Source organism: Falco rusticolus, chromosome 9, assembly GCF_015220075.1.
Source record: "Falco rusticolus isolate bFalRus1 chromosome 9, bFalRus1.pri, whole genome shotgun sequence".
Lineage (NCBI taxonomy): Eukaryota > Metazoa > Chordata > Aves > Falconiformes > Falconidae > Falco > Falco rusticolus.
The window spans coordinates 11,338,375-11,361,082 of NC_051195.1; the positions used below are offsets into that span (position 1 = coordinate 11,338,375).

At 41.4% G+C, this 22,708-nt stretch overlaps 1 protein-coding gene across 1 annotated transcript in view; it reads left to right on the forward strand.

Annotated features, from left to right (window-relative positions):
• Positions 1–1,684: 1,684 nt before the first annotated feature.
• SH2D4B (SH2 domain containing 4B) overlaps positions 1,685–22,708 on the forward strand; it is a 69,599-nt gene continuing 48,575 nt past the window's right edge. The window contains exons 1-3 of the mRNA XM_037401381.1: positions 1,685–2,024; positions 16,766–16,925; positions 18,040–18,187. Of these exons, the coding sequence (XP_037257278.1) occupies positions 1,841–2,024; positions 16,766–16,925; positions 18,040–18,187 (492 nt within the window). The 5' untranslated portion in view covers positions 1,685–1,840. The remainder of the gene's footprint in view (positions 2,025–16,765; positions 16,926–18,039; positions 18,188–22,708) is intronic.

Consider the following 22,708-nt stretch of genomic DNA (forward strand, 5'->3'; position numbering starts at 1 on the left):
AGTGCTTGCCCTGAAGCCTTTGTGAAGGCGAGTCTTTTTCAATTAGTGCCAGAATGTGGAGCCACAGCTCTAATATAATTGAATAAAAGCAGAGAAACAAAGGCCAACCCCCCCTGGCTCTCCCCATTCTATACCCGACCAAGTAAAATAGAAGAAAGAAGCAGTACCAAAGTCCTCCTTATCAGAGTTTTTTTTCTTGCCAAACAGTATTTCTTAAAAAAAAAAAAAAAAAAGAAAGTATTTTATTTTAGGAGAGAAAGTCTGCACATAAGAGAGAACCTGAATTGCAGAGTAGCTTGGATGTGAACCAAACACTCTAAAGTCCAAACGTGATGGGTTCCGAAATTGTTTCAGCTGAAGGCGTCATTCAAGTATAATCTTTGGATTCATACTTCTAGGTTATACAGTGTCTTCTCTTGAAATTTAGTTTACATCAGCATCAGATGTGTTTTCTGCCTAAATTAAGATGTTAGTATTTTGGATACCTCAGAAGAATGTTACATGAATAGATGCATTAACAGTACAGTTTTTGAATATAAGGATCATGGGAGTCATATGAGAGTTTGGCAGATACCTATCTAGAAAGCAGGTTTCTTCTAAGGAAATACAGATCTGCTTTCAAGCTTCAGTCTTGTGTAAACGTCACGCAGTGGGATGCAGCTCAGCCTGCAAACATGATCTGGGTTTATTACGACTCCGAGTGGCCACATCTTGGTTCTCCTTAGAAGATGGCCCCCTCCCCACGAAGTGCCACCGCTCTCTGCAGGGGCCGGACCCCTGCCCAGTGAAAGCTGGCTCTGGAATAAAGAGAGTTTGTTTTTTGGTGTCTTGTGGTGTTTGGTTTGGTTTCGTTTTTTACATGATTAAGTGCCTGTTGTCCCTGGTGCTGAAATAGTATTATCTTACTGATTTTGGTAAAACTCTGTTACATAGTGAAACCCCACGATTTGCTTGAAAAGCAACATTATAACTTTCTGCAGTCACAAAGTGGAAAATTAATTAACAGCAGGACTTGCATAGTCCGCGTGAACTCCTGAGAACTTACTCTTGTTTAATTAATATTAATTTACTATTTATAAAGTGATAAAAACATTCTTGTGGCTTATGTTACAACTGCTTTTAATTCTGGAGGCATTTTAATCAGTTTGCATGACAATTTTTGTCAACACCAGGTAAACAGGACCTTTAATATGACCTACCCTGTTGAGACTAGATAACGGGCTAGACTGGGAAATAATATGCAAACTCGTTTCTCCCCTCTTATCAGAAGAGATCCGTTCCCAAAGTGACATAGATATTGTTGGTGTAGGTGATACCTTTAACCGTGACATCACTTTAAACCCCAGGGCAGCACTTACACCCTTGGGAGTGTATTGCTGCTGAAGGGAACGACTTGAGCTGAAAGTCTGAGACTTCACATTGGATATCCTTCTTCTCGGGGGAGCAAAGCTGATGGGTTTTTTCAATAATCTCTTATTTTTACCGACTTGCACTCAGGAGCACTGAAGCGACTTTTTTTTTTTTTCTCTCCTGGTCTTCAATTTTTTTCCCTTATCCTTGTTTGTTCCTCCCCCTCCCTTTCACTTGACACCTGTCCCTACCTTTGGAGGATGAGATAAGCAGAGGACTCTGTCCTTGTAAGAGACGAGGAGCAGAATATGCCCGCACAAAGAGGGCCAGAGCAAGACTCAAACCTCTCCTGGGCAGGCACAGGCAGGTGTGGGAGAGCTCCTTTGCTGCAGGTTGCTTTCTGGAGTGCTGTTGGTGGGGTTTGGTCACTGTAGCGAGTGCAAGTGGAAGCAGGTTCATCTCTTTTTTTGTTGTTGTTTTTTGAGTCATCATGCTGCAGCAAATTTTGCGTGATATGTATATTGACCCTGAGCTCCTGGCAGAGCTGAATGAAGAACAAAAGCAAATCTTGTTCTATAAAATGAGAGAAGAGCAGCTGAGGCGCTGGAAGGAGAGGGAAGAAAAAGCACCAGTGGAGGAGGCTGTGCTGAGAAAGACAGCGAGGCGGAACCAGAGTAAGTTTTGTATCTTTCTTCTATACTTAAATGGCTGGGGATGGTGGGCTTGCGACTGGCTGTGGTGCAGCATGTGTCTGGAAAAGATTACAAGAAAGAGTGCCAGCTGTCCCCATAGGCAAAAAGTCTGGGACAGCAAACCCACCATGTTCCTGCCCCTTGTCTCTCGAGGCTGGTTCTTCATCTAGGGGAACAGTTTAGTGTGGGAGAAAGGGGAATTGTTTTGAAGTGCCCCTTTCAGTCAGGAGTCACTGCTCCTGTTCTCTCAGTGGTGACAGATGCACCATGGCCAAGTTTCCATCCACTCCTAAGGCTTTTTTCTTCACCTACCATCCCCACCCCTCACCCTCAATCAGGCAAAAGGCAGTCTTGCCTGTGCTGTTGAGGTTTCTTGACTTGACATTAAATGTTTCCAGGTGGCTGGAGTAGGAGATAAATTCATGAATTTGGGCTTGTTGTGAAGGGCTGTTTATGTGTAAGCCATACCATACGAGACTAAATTTCCAACTGTACTAGTAAACAGTCTCCAGAAGTTTATGTCTAGAGAATAGGATAATAGCGGGGCAAACATGTAAAAAAGAACCCCAGCAACCAAAAGCAAAAAACAGAAATATGTTTTCATGCAATATGTAGTTAAACTATGGAGCTCCTTCCACAGCTGTTACAGATGCTAAATGTGTGTGTTGGCTTGAAAAGCAAATAAGCAAAATCACGGAAGAAAACATTGAAAAAGAACTTCTCCAAATGTCATTTCCAAGTATGTGGTCTGGGGTCCAGGTTGTTTGGAATAAAAAGAAATACTTATTTCCTTGCTCTCTGCTCTGAACAAGTGGCTTTTAACTCTTTCCCCATTCACTGGATGAAGTTGTTAGGCTGATGCAAGATAGAAAACATTTTCGCCTTGGAAATAAATGTAGTTGCAGTGATTCCTCACTCAACAAGGAAGTGTCACAGAGACATGTCAAACACTCCTTTCCCTGTAAAATGCCAAAGATCTTAGCCTATCTTTAAATTTATGAAAAGTTCAATATTTAAAATTTCTGATAATTTTGAGTAGCTGATTTTGAGACAGCACTCTAGCAGCTATGTGACTCTGCAGTCAGTGTTTAAAGTGTTGCTTATCTTAACATACCCGTGGTAGAAAGCTTTGCTTGGAGCACCTCAATACAGATTATTAAATTCAATTGTCAGACTTCTGCAAATGTGTAGAGCCTCTGAACCCTACAAAGTGTCCATTAGATAGTTAGCAACTCAAAGCCTGTTGTTGAAGAAATGTGTTGCAAAGCAAAACTAGTTTCCAAGACTCACTTGAAGCACAGGCCGTTATGAAGTGACTCTAGAGTAAGTCACGATGGTAACCTTAAAATAAAGGGGGAATGTTTAGAACACCCTAATCAGTTGTAATAGGAGTTTAAAATGTCCCTCCACAGATGGCAAGGTGGATGTCGGAAAGCCTCATCCTGTTTAATTTCTATTTCTTTCATGTTTGTGTTCTTGCTGTGAATGGTGCTCTCCTAGAAGGGTGGCGTCAATATAGCTTCTCTCATACAGCACAAAAACCTTGTTCATTTTGATTGATTTGTAGCTGAGAAAAAATTAAAAATGCAGTTCAGCTCCACATACCAAAACAACATTATATCATTGCGATCTGTATTATGTGCGTTCTTTGAGGAAGACAGATGCAGAAAAATCTAACTGCAAAAATATTTATGTGATGATTTGTCACACTGTTGACACCTAGATTTCCATATATAAATTATACATTAAACCTGTTCAGCTTCCTACTACAGGAGACCATTTTCTGCGTAATTAATTTTCTGATTTATAAAGAAAAAAGCAAAAGGAGAGCAGCAGAGTAACCTGTAGATTATATTTGCCCTGACAAAAGCATTCACAAATACACATGGAGATAAATTTCATAATAGCGCAGTTCCATTTTAGCTTCTTAAATTAGCAGTTTAAGGTATTGCTTAGGTTTGACTTTTGCCCACTGTTAGAAACTTTCTACTTCCTTCACAACTGTACTAAAGAGCTGATATCACCAATTTTATTTTTTTTGTAGAGAGGACTATTGGAATTAGATGTGCAAGTCAGGCATTTGGTTCCACTAAAAATATATTTTGACTTCCATGAACTGATGTGGGCCAGAGTTGCAAGGTAATTTCCATCTTTAGGCATGCTGGTCATTAACTCTACAGATACTTGTAACTGATTTCTACTGCATAGTTCCATAATATGATGGTAAATGGTCTCATAGGGGAGCTAGTTTCCCATTTAAAATAAAAAAAGAAAAAAGGCAAAAAAGTCAACCAGAGATTACTGGTGTAAGGTAAGAATTACTGTGCAGTATTTTTGCCTGGATGATTCAAAGGGTCAGAGTAGGTGACTGTAATAATCCTTTCCTATCTTAAAATATGTGATTTATTTTTTTCCCCCTAAAAGACATTTGGCATCAACATTTTTTGGACCTTGAAGCTGCTTAGTTTTCAGTTTCCATTGATGTATAAGTGAATTTCCAAACATTCTCTCCCTGCTACACAGTATAGAACATGGAATATTTTTATTCCTGTTTAAAATTAGTGGCTACCAGAAAATTTAGAGCTACTGCAATTACATGTCCTATATTCCTTTCAAACTGAGGGATTTGAGCAGTTTCATCTGCAAGTTTCATTGACATTCTACTGCATGACACGGGTTTTATGTTCATGCTGGTTTGTTAAAGCCAAGAGTTGCTCTGGCTTTATAAAGATCTTTGTAGCCTGACGTAGTAAAACACAGAGGTGAGACTTTAATCTCTCTAATGTTGTGCTGAGTTTCTGAATTTTTCTAGTTGACAGAAAAATGTGTATGTTGTTTATGAATATAACATTTGTAGAAAAAAAAAGTTTTTACTAATTTGATCAGAATTATACGTGTAGGACTACCTTTCAAATCCTTCTGTTTTCCTCATAGTTTGAATAGCTATATACGAGAACTTTGCCTCACCTCTTTAGGATGGGATAGGGTGAGATAGAACAAAAAGGATTAATGACAACGGGCACTTCTCCAATTAAAAATGCTCCAAAAAGTGCTTGGGCTTGATGTGGAGTCCTATATTCCAACTGGTTCAAACCTCAGTCAGTTCAGGAGCTTACCTGCAATGCTATGTGTGACCCCAGCAGCACAGAAGAAGAGGTGGATTTTTTGAAACAGAGCAGTGATTGTGAATCTGGGTTTGATTCTCTACAGTGACTTGAGGGATGAAGGGTTCTTGTGCCAGGTTTAGATGTGTTGTCTTACAGAAACCACAAGTGCAGAGCTGGGGAGGTAAAAAGTGGCGTATTCAGGTCAGATTGGCCTTGTGCTACAGGTAAAATCATCAGCAGGTTTAGGGAATGCTCTTTTTAATTGTTTGGAAACTAACTAGGAAAGGACCAGTATCTGCAGTGATTTATACAGAACCACCACTGAATGCAGGTTGTCCATAAACATCCTATTCAGTGCAATGAAATTTGCTTCTCAGAAAACAAAACCAACGTAAGTTCCTGAGAGTGTTTAGCAAGTTAAATAGCTTAACAGTCTGTGTGTAATTAGTCTTATTCTTCATTTCTAAAGAAAATAGTATTAGTCACCTTCAGTAAATGCTAAATTGTGCTTTCCCATTTGGATTGTTTGGTTCCATGCGTCTTGAGGAAAGGTTAAAATTGAAATTTGTATCAGAATGAGTCAATGTTAAAAAATCGTTTCACTTTGCGGGTAAATGAAATGTTTTCAGATTATTCGACAGTGTTAATTTCCTTCCCTTTTTAGAAACACAGACTGATGTCTAAAAGGGAACAATAGATAAATGTCACTTCAGAGTGAGATATTTCCTGTAGATGATACTGAATAAACCCTTCCCAGACTTTTTCTGTTTGTACCTCGCCTACATTTGTACCTTACCTAAAAATACTAGTAGATTCTGAGCATTATTTGGGTCCTCCCAAAAGTGCAGTGTTCAGTGAACTTATTCAAGGTAAAAAAAAAAAAAGTATTTTTTAGCTTTAATTAAATCATGACTGCTGGCTTGTACTGAAATGGCTTCACAAGTGACTTGAACTCTTGCAGGTCCATCTCAGGTTCATTTACAAATTACTCCTGGAACTCAGGAACATATTTTCATTGTAATAAAATAAGATTGCGTTTTCTTATTGTGCTAAAATCACTAAGGGAAGTCTCCTCAAAATTTCAAGATCCCCTTGGGATTTGCTGAGAGTTGACTGGCAGGAAGCTTTGCCATTTGCAAATAAACATGTTTACTTAATTAGGCAGGAGCCCTTTACCCAGTATAGCTGAGTTAGGAGTAAGCGAAGCACCGTGCCAATTTGGATTTTGATCCTGATGCAGTATCCAGAGCTGTCAGCATACCCAAAATGAGATCTCAAAGACTGTTGAGCATTAGGTAGCTGAAGGACAGCCACGCGGGAGGGAAGACAATGCTGGTCTGCTGCTGCTTATTTTGACATTACTCATGGGGAACTGCAGCTCGTGATGTTCAGGGAGGAGCTATTTGTAAACACTTATATTTACCTGTCCTTAACGAGAGTAGCTAGGAGAAAATTAGGTAGGCTTACCAATCATGGCTAGAAAATAATTTCTTTATCTAAATGGCATTTGTGTTAGAAAATCATTAGAGAATAGATGAAGCTATTTGGAAACAAGTATTTCAAATATCACAAGTGGGTGGTGGGAGGATACATCAGTGTCACATGTGAAGGCCAGCGAGTGGGAGTGTGTTTCAGTGTGTGTGAAGTGTTAGTGGGTGTACAAGCAGTGACATTTTTTTCTATGTTTTTGAACTCAGAAATGAATTCTTCATTTATACTAGGGCCTCCACACACCCTGGTAATGCTTAGCTAAGATTTTATCTCCTACAGAGGTGTGCTCCTGGCAGTGGTCATTGTATCTTTCTCTGTATCACTGGGCATGGGTCTAAACAGAGACATCAGGCTTCAGTATTTCTGAAATTTCTGGCTGCGCGTCGGCTGGAATTCTGTAAAGCCCTATCTTTTGTTTACTTTTTCAGTTGTATCTGAGTTGTAACAGGAAAACATCAGCAGGAACTTTAGAATAATTTTTATTAGGAGACCGAACCAACTGATTTGAAGTCATTGGAAAATTTTTAATGTAACATTCGTGACGTGTATAGCAGCTTGTGATATGATGCGGTTTTGTTAGTGCTGTATTCCTTGGGGCCAGAACTCAGTGGCTCAGAGCTCGTGCTCAGTGTGGCTGCGCACCGAGGTACAGTTAAACAGCAGCTTCTCAGCTGTTCGCTTCTCTGAACCTGGGGCTAGAGAGAGACCTCCAACCGCCGCATGACCTAAATACGTACCCAATGGAACAAATCCAGAGGGACTTCTCTGCTCGCCTAGGATTAGCTGTAAGTCTCTGCTTTTTAGTCTTATATCCTGCCCTGCAGCTGACTTCTCTGTTTTGCAGAAAAGTGAAAGCAGAATATTGCTGGCTACCTGGGCCGTATTACACTGGAGGTTTCTCTTGCATGCGTGTGATCCTCATCGTTCCTGTTGTCTGAAGCATCTGGCGTCAGCCGTTTGCTGAGAGAGGCTACTGGGTTAATTGAGCCACTGGCGTGGAGAGCATTCCCGTGTTTCTCCATGGCATTATGTTCCTCAGCCTGTCTGAACACAGTGGTGTTAGATGGGCTTTCTTGTGCATACTGGTGCTCTGGTAATGATATGAGGTTGTGACTGTCTGCAAGCTCATGAATACTTGATACGGAAAGAGCAGTACTGTGGCTAAGGGGAGAACAGGATTCGCCCAAGCTAATTCAGTATTTCCTTGTTGATTTTGCCAGCTTGTAGCATAAATGACTAAAACATTCAAGGACAGAGGTACCAGGTTTTGATAGTAGGATGTGGAAGACATGAGAAAACTCCCTGTATTCAAGTCAGCAGTGGATTTAGCCAGATGCTGATGGTGGTTCAGTAACCTCCAAGTCCGCTCGTGTGCTGTGGTGCTAGAAAATCTCAATGCAGTGATATAGTTCTCCCTGCTTTTGTGGTCCTGTGTGCCTGATAAAAGGAGTCGGTGCAAGCCTGCCATGCTGCATTAAGTAGGGGAGTCTGGTGCAGAAAGTGATCCATGGTTCTCTGTCCAGTCTTAGACAGAGAACCCTTTTCCTTCTGCTTTGAGTTTCCAGCAGACCCTGAAGTAGCCATGCAGACTTTCGTTTGTTCTCTAGCAGTGGGAAAACCTGGATGCTTTGTGACAGCTCTGTGTGAGAAACCAAGCCTTTGGGCTTTTACACTTTACGAGAGACAGTTGGGATCAGGAATCAGAAATTAGTGTGCTATGTTCTTGACTTAATTTTTATAATGTTGGAAAAAACCAAAATAAATGAATGATACTGATGTGAATGATTTTACAACCTTGGAGCTAATCTTATGTGTATCTGCATTTTTATACTGCTTATAGTGAAAGTCATTAAAATGGACAGACGAGGGACTACATCTAGATTGTAGACGGAGTTAGAACAATATCTTTAAGAATGAGTTCTGAACGTTATCTCCCAGGTGAAGGCGCGCAAACTACAAAATTGTTATATGTAACAGCGTGCTTTGGCCAGGGAGCCAGGAAAATACCTGGGATGTACTAGATAGAGAGCACATAAATGATACTTCATTTCTGTGTTTCTTTTGGGGTTTTTTCCTTCTTTTTTAGTTTACAGTATGCAAACCTATATATACATATTGCATATATGCATACCATGTGGTAAGGCAAGCCCACTTACCTCTGAGTGTTATGTACAGTTATCTTTGCTGCATTTCTTAATTACCATAGTCTTATTTGAGTAACTGTTCCCTCCCTTAATGTTTGCTGTCTTCAGTCACTCTTCCTTTATTTGATCCTGCAGGGGTATTGCAGCATAATTATTTCCATGGTAACAGTTTGTAATTCCATAAACAGAAGATTGACTTTGTTATATGACCAGGAAGCAGCTGGAGAGCCATGAAGGCTGATTTTTCAGCGATGCTGAGATCCTGCAACCCTTACTGATATATTAATGTAAATCAGCTGAATTTCTTTCTCCTTCTGCGAATCCTCCTTTAACTAGAAAGGCACACAACACAGTGTTGAAAATGGAGGGTGAGCAAACTGAAATGTTGGGGGGATGCTTGAGAAGTTCAGAATTTTCCCCCATTTTCTTGTTGTTTTAAGAATCGAAGTGACCAGGGTTTTGAGAGAAGTTCACGGTCCTCTGAGTATCAGCAGGGGCAGACCACAGCATTAGTTATAGCAGATCTTCAGTTGCTTGTGGCATTATGTTATTTTCATTACTTTCATCATGACAATCTAATTATTCTATATGTATTTTAATAGATTTACAGCAGCTAATGTTTGGAAAAGTGCATTCTGTCCTTTGAACAGTCTCAGAAGCATTCAGTAATTTCCTAGGTTTTCTCCTTACAAAGACATGAAATTGTATGTGTGTGTTAGTATAAAAAAGAAATAAATAAAATACTTGTACAGGGTAAGCTCCAGGATCTGAGAACAGCCTAAGGTTTCTCATTTTCATCCTAATCAATGTGCTTGTAACACATGTCCTGCAGCTAATGAAACCGAATGGAACCTCATCTACTCTACACACTATCAAAATTCAAGCTTCTACTTTGAAGAAGCCACAAAAATAACTTTCTGGGAGAGCCAAGGGTAAAACCTCACATAAAACACACTGTGCTTAGGCCCAAGTATACCAGACATCTAAACTCCAAAAGCACAAAACCACCCCAACCCTTGCAAACACCCCAACCTTACAAACACCCCAACCCTTACAAACCAGACTCCACAAGCTAGGGTTTATCTCTGAATGACAAAAGGAAATCAGGCTGCTCAGCTTGACGTCAGCAGTGAATGCTTAGGCAGCCTCTTTCAAATGCAGAATAAGTTTCAAGAGCCTTGTCTAGCACAGAAAGAGAAAAGAAAAGGAATATTTTTTAAAGAGGGAGTCAAAGGATATTTGTATGACTACAAAGCTTTCCATCAAGCGAGGAAGGAGAGTCAATTGGTATCACAGAGATCTGTAGCTTCCAAGCAGAACTATGGTGGGAAGCCCAACCTCAGAGAAACAACTGTTCATGGAAATAGCAGGCTCTTTTGAGAAAGTTTCAGCAGACTTTGAATGCCATTCCACATTTCTGAGATTATAAATCAATGATCTTCCTATATTCTGAATTTACACCTGGCGCAGCCTGTACTGCTCCCTGTGACGGCAGTCAGGGCTGCTTGGTGCTTTGCTGGACTGAGCAGGCAGGGTGGCTGGGTGACAGCACAGCTGGGAGCCTTCACACCAAGTCAGGCATCTAGTGGTCCTTGCAGTGGTTCCCTTGTAAACACTACCATTTGGATCACAAATGGGAATTGTTGGGGATGCTGTAACTGTTAAAGCAACGACGAACAAGCTTGGAGGAAGGAAGCTGACTCCAACAGTATTCCATTTGCTCTGACTACTGTTGTTTTTTAAAGCACTTTTAATTAGAAGCACATGTGAAAATGAAGCCAGATATAACCCAAAGCCAATACACAAAAAACAACCCAGAAAGCCAAACCCATAGAAATCCCAAGCCCAATCTGTGGTTCTGCTCCTCCGTCCTGGTTAGAAGAGGCAGCGTAAGGCCCAGTTCTCCTTTGTGCAACTTCATTTCTTTTAAGCCTTAGTCATGGTGTGGAAGTCTGGGCTGCTTGGAGCTGGAGCCTGGTTTAGTCTGAGCATTGCATGCAGCCAGAATTCGCCCTCCCAAGCACCTTCAGGTGCTGCTTTTCCTCTCTCTCCTAAGGTGGGTGGCAGTGGTCAGCTGTGGCAGCCAGGATACCCTGCCTACACCAGGGACTGCTGAAGGGGAGCAGAAATGCCAAGAGCAGTGTGTGATGCCATGTAGCACAACTCACAGTTGCACTCCAGCACTGCTGGAGTGTGTATGAGATTAGTAGTGCTGCTGGTAGAGACTAATAATTCTTACAGGTGAGAGCCTTGGGTTTACTGTTGCTCTCTAGGGCATTGTTTTATACTTTAATTGCTGTTATAGAATTGACTGCATAAATACAAAACAATAGAAAACATGTTCTGGTCTTATTTTTGACTATGTGTGTTTATATGTGTGCATTTGTGTTGCTGTTGGTTCAAGGTGTAGGTCTCCAAGAAGGCTTTTGCTGTAATCCCTTTGTGCTGCAAATTTGAGGTATCTGATTTTGCATTTGTCTGGAGCAAGGAGCAATATCCAGAAACCAATTTTCATGTCTTAAAGCAGTACAGATAAACATTTAGGTGAACTCCATGGGAGGTCCTAATTCATGAAGGAGCTACAGGTGAAAAGAACTGCAAAAATTGATGTTGCCTTCTTGTGGTGCTGCAGTGTTGTTTCAGACAAAAAAAAAAAACCACCTGGTAGAATACTACAGCTGATAAATTGTTGGTTTGAATAGAGATGGAAAAGACTTGGTAAATTATTCAGTACGTTTTCCTGATAAAGCAAGTGTTTGTTTCTGAAACACTTTCATTTCAAATCCAGACTAATCTTGATGTCCACTGCTTCCTAATAGCACTAATATTTGCAGCCTGGCACAGTGTCTCCAGGAAAAAGAAAAGTACTTTTGTGGTCAAGGCACAAGGCTGGGGTTCAAAGATTTAATTTTTATTCCCTGACTCTGCATTAGCTTTTGTGACTGGGCTCAGAAGCCTGCTTCTGGGCAGGAAACCTAAGGCTCCCTTGCCTCCTCCTCACCTAGATTTCAAATTTGTTTAGTCAGGACCCGTCTCTTCCTTTTAGATTTAATTGATTTTTTTTTCCCTATTTCTGTTTTATTTGTAAATAAAGTGTGTTAACTTTATTAACTATATAACAAAATGTGTCTTATTTTGCAGAAGAATATAATACTTGAGGGTCATCTTAAAGGAGAAATTACTTTATTATAAGCAGCCCTCAATGGTGGTAATTCTCTGCTTGCAAAGCAGACAACACTGGTATCCTAAAACTATTAAGGAAAATAATTTTCTGTACTTTCAGCTCAGATTTTGCAATTGGTTCTACAATTTAAAAGTGCAAACCCAGTATCGTTAGCCTAGCAGAGCTGACACTGACCACTGTGAACTTGATTCTGCAAGCTGCAAAGACTTTTTGTATGGCAGGAATTCCATTTGCGCAGTGCCAGATTTTCTCCCTGAGCTGCGTACTTCTTTTCTGGCACACTCATTTTTGAATGTTATTTTGTGCTAAGAAACTACCAAGTTTTATGATCAGAATGTACAGTAAAACTTTTCTCCAAATTTTTAGGAGCGTAGGAGCAGTCAGCATGGATTCACCAAGGGGAAATCATGGCTGAGCGACCGAATAGTCTTCCATGATGGAATGACTGGCCGGGTAGATGAGGGGAGAGCGGTGGGTGTTGTCTACCTTGGCCTCAGCAAGGCTTGTGACGCTGTCTGCCATACCACCGCTGTGGGTGAGCTCAGGGAGCGCGGGTCAGACGAGCGGGCGGTGAGGTGGGCCGAGGACTGGCCGGAGGGCAGAGCTCAGGGGGCCGTGGTCAGCGGCGCAGGGCCCAGCTGGAGGCCTGTGGCTCGCGGTGCTGCCAGGGTCAGCGCTGGGCCCAGTCCTGTTCCACTTCTCCACCGGTGCCCTGGGCGAGGGGCAGCGGGTGCCTCAGCAAGGCTGAGGAGGCTGGGCGGGGGGAGCGGCGGGTGCACCCGAAGGCTGCGCGGCCGTTCAGCGAGACTGGGCCGGCTGGAGAGCTGGGTGTGGAGGGACCCGATGGAGTTCCACCAAGGCAAGTGTAGGGTCCTGCACCTGGGGGGGAACAGCCCCCCCGCCAGTACGGGCTGGGGCTGAGCTGCTGGGGGGCAGCTCTGCGGAGAGGGACCTGGCAGTGCTGCTGGGCAGCCAGTTGCCCCGGAGCCAGCAGTGTGCCCTGGTGGCCGAGGAGGCCAATGGTGCCCTGGGGGCATTCGGGGCAGCGGGGCCAGCAGGCCCAGGGAGGTGATCCTCACCCTCTGCTCTGCCCCGGCGAGGCCACAGCTGGAGCGCTGGCTCCGGTGCTGGGCTCCCCAGTTCAGGAGAGACTGGGAACTGCTGGGGAGGGTCCAGCGGAGGCTGCGAAGGTGGTGAGGGGGCTGGAGCATCTCCCTGGGGAGGAAAGGCTGAGGGAGCTGGGCCTGTTTAGCCTGGAGAGGAGAAGGCCGAGGGGGGATCTTCTCGATGTCTGCAAATACCTTAAGGGCCAGTGTCAGGAGGACGGGCCGGGCTCTTTTCAGCGGTGCCCAGCGACAGGACGAGGGCGACGGGCACAGGCTGCACCACAGGTGGTTCCTTCTGAATATGGGGAAGAACTTCTTTCCCCTGAGGGTGACAGAGCCCTGGAACAGGCTGCCCAGAGAGGCTGTGGGGTCTCCTTCTCTGGAGACACTCAAGCCCGCCTGGACACCACCCTGTGCAGCCTGCTCCAGGTGCCTTCCAACCCTGACCTATTCTGTGATTCTGTAGGTTTAAGGGAAGATTTGAATGGAAGTTGTTTCTTGAAGTATACTAGAAAGGGTGGTTGGTTGTGAAAAAGTTGTTCTCTTTGTCTAAAGAAGAAAATGGAATAAAGGCATATGTACTCAAGTTGAATTGCTTTAAAATTGTACGTATGGAGGTATGTCTGTTTAATGCTGAAGCTTAAAATTGCAGACTGTTTGATACTGCTATTACCTTTCAACTTGAGCTATGGATGTGTATACAGTAGTATACTGTACTGTAGTATACAGTAGTTAGTGCTGAACCAACAATATGTTATACTGATGTTTTCAGAAGAGTTTATACATCTAGTGTCTGTAGTTTCAGAAGAGAGATCCATTGTTTTAAAAGGAAGAAAAAGAACAATTTCTCAAGACATGTCTGCAAATCAGCTATTTGTTTTATGGAGCTGGGTAGTAATGGCTAAGTAACGCCTCTGAGAACTATTAATAACTGGCACAGAAAACCTGGAAAAGAGCAAAGATGTAATTTACCTGCTTACCTGAAGAGGGGTTTATTTATTTTCTTTCCATTTGGTAAGCTCATAAATGAGCAGAAGTAGTGAAGTTGTCTCAGAACAGTAGAAGTATTTGCTATCTACCACTTATGATGCAAATAAATTAACACGAGGCATGTTTGCAGTGTTTTCTTTAAAGAATTAAATAAAAGGGAACAACTAGGATATCCAGATTCCTTCCAAGAAACACAACTTTGGCTGCTTTTAAAAGAAAACCTGCCACTGGTTAGGTGGGATCAGTACTCCTGGGAAATCATTCCATACTTGTCAAGATACTTTAACATAAAATGCAGGAGGTGAAAACCTTGCAGGCAAATACTGATATGGCCAGTCAGTTCTCAGCAGACAGCATTCAAATGTTGTATCCAAAAAGTACAACATGAATGTGGTGTTGACAGGAACACAGAAATGTACAGAATAGGAACCACAATAAAATACATTAACCTGAGACATAATCTGATAGACTGTGAAAGAGCAAATGGTTTTGAGAGTTACTGAAGGAAAACATTAGCTTAAATTTCCACCCCCACTCCCCCCTTGAAGTCAGAACTGTTAGGCCAACGCTGGGAATTTGTATAAATCACATTTCCAAATTTGATATAGAATATTAGCTTTCATTGAGAGATCTGATATGTTTGTTGCCTTCAGTTCGTACTGTCAACACTTGAGAATGTGGGCTGGCACTGGCACTGCCTGCTGTCAACAGCCCTGCATCATTCCCTCCTGCAGTTTTCTCTCTTCAGTCTGGGATGTCAAAAGCATGTTACTGATTGTGTATTGGGAAACTTAATCTGGTTAAATGGATACTGTCCTATTGCAGAACAACAGGAGCTGAAAGTGAGAGCAGCTAAGCTGATGCTGGTAGAGAAAGATGTAGAAAGAGCCGAAGCAAAGACTGGCCATTCAAGTAGGACAAGGTTTCTTTTAACTCTTCCAGGAACGTCCAAGAAAAAATCCCTGGGAAAATGGTGGACTGTCCATTTCTTCATATTTTCAAATGTGACAAGATGCCTTTTAGAAGCTATGTGGTGATGCACAATTTACTACCCTCAGTATTTGGGTGAAAGGGGGAAATCTAGTGTACCGTAATATAAAGGAAGTGAGATGATCTGTCAAGCATTTATGGCCTTTTAGTGTGTGTTCTTTAAAATAAATCCATTGCCTCTTTTGGGAATGCGCTTTGTGGAGGAATCTCCTTTTGTGAAGAGCAGTTTCAACAGATTTGTGAGAAATAAAATACCAAAAATGGATGCATAAGGGATCTTTATATCAGTTCCTTATTATGATCCTCTAAAATGCGTAGTATCTGATAGTTATACATATAAAAGCAGAAGGAAAAGACCAAACGACATGAAGTCAGGTAATTTATATGACTTTTAAAATGTATTCAGATAGAATCTAATCTATTGATTACCGCTGCGCTCAGCACTAGTGAGGCCGCCCCTGGAACGCTGTGTCCAGCTGTGGCCCCGCACGGCCAGAGGGACGCAGAGGGGCTGGAGCGTGTCCAGAGCCGGGCAGGGGCTGGGGAGGGGGCTGGGGCACCCGTGGGATGGGGGGCGGCCGGGGGGGCTCAGCCTGGAGAGGAGGGGGCTCGGGGGGGCCCTTATCGCTCCCTGCAGCTGCCTGACAGGGGCTGTAGGCAGGGGGGGTCGGGCTCTGCTCCCAGGGAACAAGGGACAGGACAGGAGGGAACGGCCTCAGGTGGCACCAGGGGAGGGTTAGATTGGGTGTGAGGGGACATGTCTTCACCGAAAGGGTGGTCAGGCACTGGAACGGGCTGCCCGGGGACGTGGTGGAGTCACCGTCCCTGGAGGTGTTTAAAAAATGTGTAGATGTGGTGCTGAGAGGTATGGCTTAGTGCTGGGCTTGGCAGTGCTGGGTTAACAATTGGACTTGATGATGTTAAAGCTATGTTCCGACCTAAATGATTCCGTGATTTTAGTGCTCTTTGTAGTCAGCAGAAGTCCTGTAGTTGGTCCTTGGACATGACATTCACCAAATATAGTCTGTTTTGTAAAGAGCACTCAGGCTTTTTTGGTATTTTTAAAATCACTCTATCAACACAGTAACTGTAGATTTTTGCATGGTGTCTTTCATGAAAATTGAACCAGAAACTTAATCCCTTTCAGTTGCCTACCTGAGCAGAAAAGCCTCTGCAGTGTTGAGTGGTGTGCTCTGCAGGTTGCTGAAACTCCTCCTTCACACTGTGGGAGATGGAATCCTGAATTTTTGGCAGGGGTTCTGATAAAGTCTCTATAAGCTCAGCCATCAACAGTCCCTATGTGCTGAAGCATTGCTGGTCACATAATGTCACTGGTTATTGTTGTTGCTCCATCTCTTTCCATTCTCTTCATATATCCTTTGCTGAGCGAAGCAAGAAAATACAACTAAAAAGGGATCATAATACCTAAATTCTGGGAAATGCATGTCAGAATTAATAATTTCTTATTTTTGCATGATAGCAAGTCTTTAAATACTGTGTGATCTGGAGTGCACGAACCCTTTTGTTTCCCCAGCACGATAGATTATTCAAATCTGAAGATTTCATCCACTCCTTAGTAATGTGTTCTTCTGAATTGTAAATTGCAAGCTTATCGTTTCCAAATTGCATATTTCCCGTCTTTTCATCTACATTTATGTAAGAATTTGAGGTAGTATTTATATTTTTGGTTTGTTCTTGGTGGCTGTTGCAGGTAACAGCAAACATGTGCAGTGGCTGCGTGGGAAGGATGGTGAGGTCTGGGTCTGGGTAATGGGAGAAGCCCCCGGCGACAAGCCGTATGAACAGATATCAGAGGAGCTCATAGCAGAGCGAGCCAGGCAACAAGCGCAGAAGGAGGCAGAAGAACTATGGTGAGGATTTAAGAATCTTGAATTCAGGGTCCACTTGGCATAATGGGAGACATGGCCTTGTAGAAAGGCAGCAGGTAATGGTGGGTAAAACTGGTAAGTATGTTTTGTGAACATTAGTTTTCACTTGTTTTGGCAATTTTTCAGCACGGGGAAAACATGAATTTCATTTTTGTTGAATACTGAAGAACAAAAATCCTCTTCCGCAAAAAAAGTGAAGCAAACTTTTCTTTCGAGGAATTTTGCTAAACCATTGACCAGTTTGTAAATAAATAAAAATAAAGCCATCTGTGTTTGAGATGATTAGATTAGAGATGTTTGTTGTATTGCGCATCTATGCCCACAATGGGTATTGGTACATAAAGTCCTTTTTGAAATTGGTTTTATTTACATATTGCTTGTATTAATTCTTATCCCAGCAGTTCAGAAACTGATTACACAAAGTGCCATGCTGGTATTTCCAGCAGGGCCTCTTCAAGCTTTGGGAAAGATTCAAAAGTGTTTGGATGCCTGATATGGTTAGGAAGTTGGCCACCTGCCTCCCACGCTTCCTTTTGTAGTGTAGCACTGAAAAGTGACACTTTAAATGTCAGACTATTCTGTATTATTCTTTTTCATAGGAGATTCTTCTTGCTTATAGTGATTGCATATTGAAGCAGGGATTAGAAGCTTCAACCTGTGCTCTGCATTCCTTTTACATTGTCAGTACTAATAAACAATCTACTGTAAAAATCTGGCAGACATTTGCATTGATATTTGAGAGACAATACATTCCCAATCATGCTTTGCTAGGCTGACAGAAAAATCTATATTTTCAGCCAGGGAAGGAAAAATATAGGGTATGACTCAACATCCGCAAACTACTTCTCTAATTTAGAAGGTACTCTTCTAATTAGTCATTTATCAAAAACTGAGAATGTCTGCTTTCGGGATAGTTTCCTCAAATCTGATTGGAAGTAGGTCTCTTGTTAAATACATTTTAAGTATTTCCTTTTATGTTTCCATGAAGTCTTGTGCTAATTATTTGTTGCAACCAGTGAGCAAGTATTGATCCTCAATTAAAAAAAAAAAAAATCAGTGTCTTAAATTATTTTCATTTTCAAATTCTTTTCTGAAGGAGACAAAAGGAGGCTGAAATAACAAAGAAATTCCGGGATGCTATGGCTCAAGAAAAAGCCAGAATAGTGGCAGAAAAATGGAAAATAGAAATAGAAGATCGGAAAGCTGCCAAATTGGAGGAGGAAAAAATTCAGGAGGAACTGAAGGTTTGCACAGAGTACTTTAGCTTTTCTAGTAGTCTTTTTGTATAGTTTCAAAGTTCTTGTCACCTTCAGTGCATGTTTATTAATAAGCTTTAAAACCCAGAGTTGTAATTTTTCATCCTGGAATATACAAATAGCTACATGGTGTTCACCAGAACAGCTGGGTGAGTGATGCAAAAAAATTACATATCTCATTCAAAAGTGTCAGGACAATCAAACTGGTTATTCAGCTCACACATTAACAGGATTGTTCAGTCAGCTGTGCCGAGTGAGTCATACTGGGGGGAAAAATGTACAATTGTGAAACGTCTCGTTTTAAGTTAGTTTGCTTGAACATGTTTTGTGTATTTTGGGTGAGTTCACATATTGAACTTTAAAATTCTGTCACTACTTTCTTTAAGGTAATGAGAGGTGGATCCTCCTAATCAACAGATGGGAAAAACCCAGTTGGCTTTGTGGGGAGAAGTTAATTTGTCTGATTTTACTGACTTCATCATGAATTTTCTACGGGCTCCGTTATAGTATTTTAATGTTTGTTTGAAATAATATTTTTTTCACATTCTTTTGTTGAGAAAAACAGGAAAAGATGGCCTTTGCCTTCCCTTTTCATATTACTTTGTAAAGATAAAAAATTGTTTAAAAATGGGAAAATAAAATATAATTGGTTTAGTGTGTAGAGAAATTATCAGAGAGTTCTGAGTCTGGGATGTGCACACTGGGACTGCACAAGATTGGTGAGGCTGGGTTTCCATGGAGAAAGCCTGTAGCAAAATATGACTCCTAGGAGATCTGCATCCAGTAACTCATGTCTACACGCCTCTGCCCTGCTGACAGCTTGCTATGTCATTTTTCCCGTCCTGAGATGGTGATTAAAAGTGTGGATAGCCTCCTCCCTTGTCCCTCTGTGATGGGAGGAATGCTGAAAAACTCGGTGTTAAATTTATGCAGTTTGATTACAAACTAGAGTCAGCAACTTACTTGTTATTCTATAAATTGTGGGTCTGGGATTTGAAGGTGGTTTTGTAGCACAAAGCAAGGGCGGTTCCTGTAGCCTCCTCTGCACAAAGTTGCCGATTTACCTTTGCACGATTAATTTGAATTCATAGCAGAGAACAGGGCCTTTGAAATTTGATGTCAATGAGTAATGAAACTATACCTTTCAAGTGCTTTATTAATGTATGAATAATGAGCAGAGCAACTAATTAAATGCTCTTTTCTCTGCTTTCCGGAAAGCAAAGCCCTCTTGAACAAAGACTGTTCACTTATATCTCTGTGGTTGATTTACAGTGCACTTGATGGGGTAAATGTCCACAAGCTCACTGTTGTTATTCTGTTTCAAAGAGACTTTTCAAAAAGCAGAATGAGCAACTTGCGAGACTTTTAGTGGCCAGCAGTCATAATTCTCTATTAAGGGAAACTAGTCTTTCAGTTGTTGATGCAATTTAAAAGGAATAGCACCACATTCTGCTCATTTTTGTACTGGTGGAAAGGCAATGTCGCAGGGATCTGTGTTCCCACTGTTTCTCAGGAAGTGAGCAGGTATCCTCCATCCAGCTGTGTGCCTGGTAGGAGAAAGAATTGCACTGCTGTTAAGTGGGATGAGAATTTGGGTCAGTTTCTACTTTGAATTTCAAATACTAACCTTCAGCCAGGATTTCTTTAGTCCTGTTCATAAAGTTGCCAACATCTTTATTTTATCAAAGAAACAGAAACCTTTTTTTCCCCCTATTTTTTCCTTTAAGTCAAAAATTTGGAGAGAATATTTGCAGAAAGATTAAATAAATGGATGAAAATTTTTAAGGCAAGACCCAGCAGAAATTAACTTTTTGGCTTCAAATATTAGTTTGAAAACAAGATATTATGCAGCGGGTTTTGGTTTTTTTTAAATGCACCTTTATTGAGCATGCTCTCCTGGCATTTTCTGTATTAATACAACAACATAGTCTAATTACAATTCAAGCCCTGGGTCTTCAATTAGGTTTATAACTTGAGATCTGTTAGAAGGGACATGGGCTAACATAGGGTTCCACCAGCAGAGATCCAAATGCAGGATTGATCCCTGGTACTATAACACCACACCTTTGCCACTCAGAAAAGCAGCTTAGCTATTCCTTGGTCTTGGAAGAGCAGATCCTGTACGTGGTGCTGTAGAACTATTTAGAAACAGTAAAGGCGTTTCAAAGACAAGTGGATCTCACAGGCTAGTGTGGGGGAGTTGTTAACCTCTGTCTGCTGGCTTATTTAAGCTCACTTGGCTTTCCTTCTCCTTCCCATTTTACTCTTTTTATAACTACTCTTGTGCAGTGGAAAAATCATGTGAAATATTTACAAGCCGAACGAGTGGAAAGGTACCTAGACAGGGAGACAGGAAAGTTATGTTTCTGGCATCTGCCTCGAACTACAAAAGGCGGTAAGAACTACGGTGTTGGGGAAAAAAGATTAATTAATGAATGTACTGAGGTATGACTGCAGTCATTGAAATCACAAAGAAATGTACCTTTCATGAATGATCCAGGGTGTGGAATGGGATGCAGATCAGTCAGCAAGCCCACTTTCACAGGTTTAGAATATTTAATACATTGGTAATCATCCTTCTGTGATGATAACCAGACTGTTTAAAGCAATCTCCAAAGTGGGGTATGAAAAGTTCAGTCTCTAATAATGCTTCATCCTCTTGAAGCATTTTGACTTAGGAGATTGAAACTCTGTCCTTTCTGCTGATGTGTTTAATTTCTAACCGTATTGTATCACAAACACTCCTGTTTAAAATGCTTTTATTCCTCTTGACCTATCATGGGACTTCAGGGCTGTCTGCACTAGATAAATGATATCTCACATATCAAAGTGAATGATGATCCCTGGTTCCTTTTCCAACACTATCAGAAAAGTATTGCTTTCCTTAGTGTTTCTTTAGCAGAAATGCCTTTAATTTATGATGCTAGAATATAAATGTTGACTGCTCTATTTTTGCAGTTCTTTTATGTGCCTATTGCAAAGGACAAATAAGAGAGCCAATTACTATCATTAATCTTTTTGCTAATTCACAAAGGCTATGAGATCATAGGCATAATTTCCTACTGTTATCAGTTGCTGTCATTAAGAGTCTGGAACAATGTGCAGAGCTAGGGCAAATTAAAGGTATGAGTGTCAGCCAGCCAGGGGCGGGTGGTATCCTTCAGCTACATTTAGAAATTAGAGAGAGGTACTCTCTGAGCTCGCTTTTCATGTGGTCTGCATAAAGCCAGAGAATATTGACAGTAAAGTACTATCTGTATGACAACATCAGATACTGCCAAATTCAGTAATATAAGCACAGTTGAAAGTGAAGCTAGATTGCTTTTTAAAAATTCCTTCGGAGATGAAACGTGTGATAACCAAAAGCTGCATATAAACTTTGTGGGTATTGTTTTTCTTCATGCATCAAAAAGTATTTAGTAGGCATTTTAATGAGAGTGGCACTTAAGGAGAAATAATGCTTATTCTCTTGATAGGCCACAAGAGAGTCAGAGTGCGTTTTCATTTCCTTCATATATATATATATATATATATATAAAAATTATTTTTTTAAAATGCAAGTTCATGACCTTTACTTGCAGTTGGGATTGTGGTGAGTGAGATGAGCTTTTTTTAAAGTCTGGATCCAAGAATTTCTATGTCCTAGCTGTTTCCATTCTCATCAAAGACGACAGGTTTAGAATCAGCCTTCAGAGAAGAACAGAATAATGAGTGCTTCAGTTCAGGAGATCTCTAATAAGGACAGTTTATGCTTAATAGAACGAACGTGCCTCAGTCCTATTGACTTAGGTGTCTTTTCAGCACATGTCTGAGTGCTTTACGGTGTCCAAAAGTGCTGTGGACCTGATGCTTCAGATAACTGCTGCCAGGTACAGAGTTTAGGGATGCAGTAAAATGTCGCCGTCACCACCTACAGTACCGTGGGCTTCTTGTGATGTAACAGCAAGCATTCTGTCCTGATCTAAAAAAAAAACCCTCTTGTCTCCAAGTAAACATCAAACACTTGAGTGGGCCTGTTATCTTTAAGTGCAAATAAGCTGTAAGTTCAGCTCTGTGCTTTGCGGTGCCAAAAAAACGCTGAACTCTTTCCAAAGGACAGCTTATTTAGAATCCAGGAATATGACAACAGCTTCTTGCTGGAGTTTGGCACCCAGTTCATTCTGAAAATGCCTCAGTTGGGTTCATTCAATCGCAATTAGAATAATTCGGTAATACATCATTTTGTTTTCTTTTGTGCTAACACAGTTCAGAAATTTTTTCTCTATGCAGTTGTCTCTTGAATAATGTTGGAAGCGAGGCACCTGTTAGTTTCTGCTGGGAATCAGGCCTTCAGATTTTTCTATCCTGCTTGTGAGGAACTGCAATATTAATTTTAAGAAAAATCTTTTCCCCAGTGATATCAGTAATGGTTGCGCTGCTGAAGCTGCTGTCTTTATTCTGGATTGCTGGTAAAAACTAGCAAAGCTCTGATCTTCTCCATGGATAAATGGGAAAATCTGAGCCGCTAAT